This window comes from Cyprinodon variegatus, unplaced genomic scaffold, assembly GCF_000732505.1.
Source record: "Cyprinodon variegatus isolate N-32 unplaced genomic scaffold, C_variegatus-1.0 Scaffold393, whole genome shotgun sequence".
In the NCBI taxonomy this organism is placed as follows: domain Eukaryota; kingdom Metazoa; phylum Chordata; class Actinopteri; order Cyprinodontiformes; family Cyprinodontidae; genus Cyprinodon; species Cyprinodon variegatus.
Genome location: NW_015150846.1, coordinates 763552 through 766823, shown reverse-complemented (window position 1 = coordinate 766823; position 3272 = coordinate 763552). Strand labels below are relative to the sequence as shown.

General features: G+C 35.8%; 1 protein-coding gene across 1 annotated transcript in view; it reads left to right on the top strand.

Annotated features, from left to right (window-relative positions):
- The window catches only part of LOC107092741 (transmembrane channel-like protein 1), a 14295-nt gene that overhangs the window by 3310 nt on the left and 7713 nt on the right, over positions 1–3272 (top strand). Inside the window, exons 2-6 of the mRNA XM_015387373.1 lie at positions 579–602; positions 808–1261; positions 1345–1536; positions 1630–1720; positions 1812–1961. Coding sequence (XP_015242859.1) covers positions 579–602; positions 808–1261; positions 1345–1536; positions 1630–1720; positions 1812–1961 — 911 coding nt within the window. The remainder of the gene's footprint in view (positions 1–578; positions 603–807; positions 1262–1344; positions 1537–1629; positions 1721–1811; positions 1962–3272) is intronic.

Sequence of the window (3272 nt, the reverse complement as noted above, 5' to 3'; positions counted from 1 at the left end):
ATTTTTTCCCTAAAAGTGTAAATGTAAAAAAAAAATATATATATATATAAAAAAAAACCTCCCCACATTTTCATTTTGACATTTCACATCAACAGTTTTCTCTATGAAGGTGGTCTGTTATGTGACACAAAACAAAACATAAAAATCCTGCCATTAAAAAAACACAATTAGTCTTTTGCAATGGGGGCAAAAAAAACAAAACAATTATCAATACCGGTACCTTAATGGTCAAGTGCTTTTCCACAAACAAAAGCCTGACTTCGGTTTTTCATTGCTGCTATTAAGAGCACAAAAAGCCACATTGTGAAACAACAAAGTTCAAAGGGGTAAAAGGTATGAAATTAAGTATAAGAACTTAATAAATAGATTAATTAAGTTTATCAGGTAAAAAAATGAACAGGTTCTGACCAGGCTGTGTGGGGTCTGCAGAGGTGTTAATTGCTCTTTTTTTGGCCCTAGACTTCTACCTGGTAGGTATCTATCTGTGCGTTATTGTGTAAATATCCAACCAAGTTTTGTTTTTACTGTACTGGGATGCACAGGCAGATCATCAGTTTATTATTATTTTTCTTCCACAGCTGACATTGAACTGGATTTTGCAGGTGAGTTACTACCTAAGATCTCATGGTTATAAGTAAAAAGTGCTGACTGCTATCCTTATCTACAAAATTTACATCATTTACATCATTTGGACATTGAACATGATTTTATATGCAAAGAGTATATTTATATTATTATATGAAAATGTTGTATTGGTGTACCTGGGTTGAAAGTATGGCTTTTTAAACTACCACATTTTTCTCCAAGATGTAGAAGAATTTCAAAAGAATCATGAGAAGAAAAGAAAAAAAAGTAGTAGAAGAAATGATGGTGAAACAACGAAGAGGGAAAAGGGGAGGAGAAAACGATCATCTAAATCTACACAACGAATAAGAGAGGAATCACAATCCAGGACTGATGGGGGAGAGACGGGTAGAAGACGGCGAGGGAAAGCGGAACATGAAGTGAAACAAGATGAAGGGAATGAAGGGAAATGGGAGCAAACCAGAGCCAAGACTGCAAAATCCAAGAAGAATATTAAAAATGAGGAGAAAAAGCTGGAGGTTGAGATGAACGGAGAAGCTCAGGGAAGAAGTGAAAAGGGCAAAAAGAAACTTGAATGTGCCAAAAATGAGGGGGAAAAACGAAACGGGGATAAACATAAAGAAATAGACAAAGCATGTAAAAAGAAGAAAAAGCACAAGGAAATAGTTGAAATAAGGTAATACTTCATCTAAATAGTGGTTTCTGTAGTTTCTCAAGTAAAATATCTTGTATTAAAAGATCCCTCTGGCAATTAATCAGCTCAGAACCCGAGACAAGTGAGGAAGATGAGGAGGAGGAAGAAGAAGCCATTAATGATGGAGAGTTGAGGCCTGAGTTACTGTCACCAGAAGAGCTGGAGAAGCTGAAGGAGGCAGTAGACGAGAAGAAGAAGCTGATTCAAAGTCTGAGGGGGAAGCCTTGGTCAATGAAAAAGAAACTTATCACTTTACGGTAAACTTTAAATCACAAATTCCAAAGATTCACCAGAATAATTAAACAAAGGCCCTTGTTAGTATTGTAATGGCAATTTTTTACTGGCTTTAGAGATTCGCAGCAGTTTGTGGAGAAATATGAAGGAGCTTTGGGGAAAGGAAAAGGCAGGAAGCTCTACGCGTACAAGGTCATGATGACGAAGGCAAGTAGACACAAACCACACTCATTCTGCCTCATCACACATAAATCTTTACTTAGTATTGTCCTTTGTTTCTCATATATTGCATCATCAGAAGTGGATGAAATTTCAACGAGACTTTGAGAACTTTAAAACAGCTTGCATTCCATGGGAGATGAAAATAAAGGAGATTGAAAGTAAGTTTGATTTAGAATGGAGTATTTTTATTATTTTTTTTATTAACCAGAGCTTTTATCGTTATATCGTACAAATATATGTTGAAGTGAATTTATATAAAGAGTTAATAAAGCATCTCTGTATTTTTTTTTTTTTGCACACATTTCGATTATATAGCATCCTTTTATTACGAAGGAAGCATACGTTTTTAAACCCATCCTCATTATTTCCCAAACCTGAATTTGATTGGGAATGTTTAAACAAATTTTTGCTGAACTGTAAGGTGTGGATAAAACAGACATACACAATTTTAAGTACAATATCTGTATAGTGCATTTGTAAGAAACATATCTTATAGCAGATGTCTTTCAGCCTGTCTCTCTACCAGCTTTGCATATGTGGAGAATAAAATCTTTGCACATTCCTCTTTGTAAAATAGCTGAGTGTCTGTTAGACTGGATAGACTGGCTGTGAAGATCAGTTTTTAAATCATACCATAGATTTTGTAGTGGATTTATGTCTAAATTTTGACTAGGACATTCTAACGTAAGAAGGTACTTTCTAATCTGTCCTATTGTAGCAATTGCTTGATATTCATGGTCATCCAATTAGGATATAAACTGCCCCATATAGATTTACCTGTGGATAAGTTGTACTCCGATAGATGTGCAGTGTTTTTTTCTGCCATTTGAGGGGTTTTGGATGTAAAGGAAACAGTTCAGTTTGGAGTCCTTTCAGCATCCTCCATATTCCCCCATCGTGACTTGTTGCAAATTTTAAAAGGTCATTTCCTAAAATGGAATCTCATCTTGCCACTTTAGGTCATAAGCAGAATCTCTCCCTTCTCTCTCCTGTCTTCAGTTCCTCCGGAGACATAGGCGTCTCTCATTTTAGTCTCTTCGGTTGGTGTGCCAGCTTTGACAGATGTGTTTACTGCAGTTGTGTGATATCATTTTCATGTTTGGAAGCCTTGCAATGTTCAATGCAACTTGTTTCATAACTAAAACCAGCTTTAGCTTTCTGCCTTGTTCCTTAAACATTAAAAAGCCTTGTGCTGATGAAGATTCTCAGTCATCCAGGTCATAGTGATTCCGTAAAAGTTTAAAAAACAGCTGTTCACTGCGGATCCAGACATTTGATTTGAGAAAGCCTCCTGGAGGGGAAGCAAAACATCTTCAAACCTTGGAAACCAAGTCCAGTGGATTGTTTTTTAAACTTTAACGGAATTAAAAAGCCTTGTTCACTGAAACTAAATGAAACTATAGAGCATTTAACTACACACAGATAGAACCTATTTGTTGCAAGACAAAATACAAAATAAAATCATGTACTGTTTTCTTTTCACTTTACACGAATGCTTTCCTGAGTGTCTGTCTCCCACCCAATAAAACACAATAAA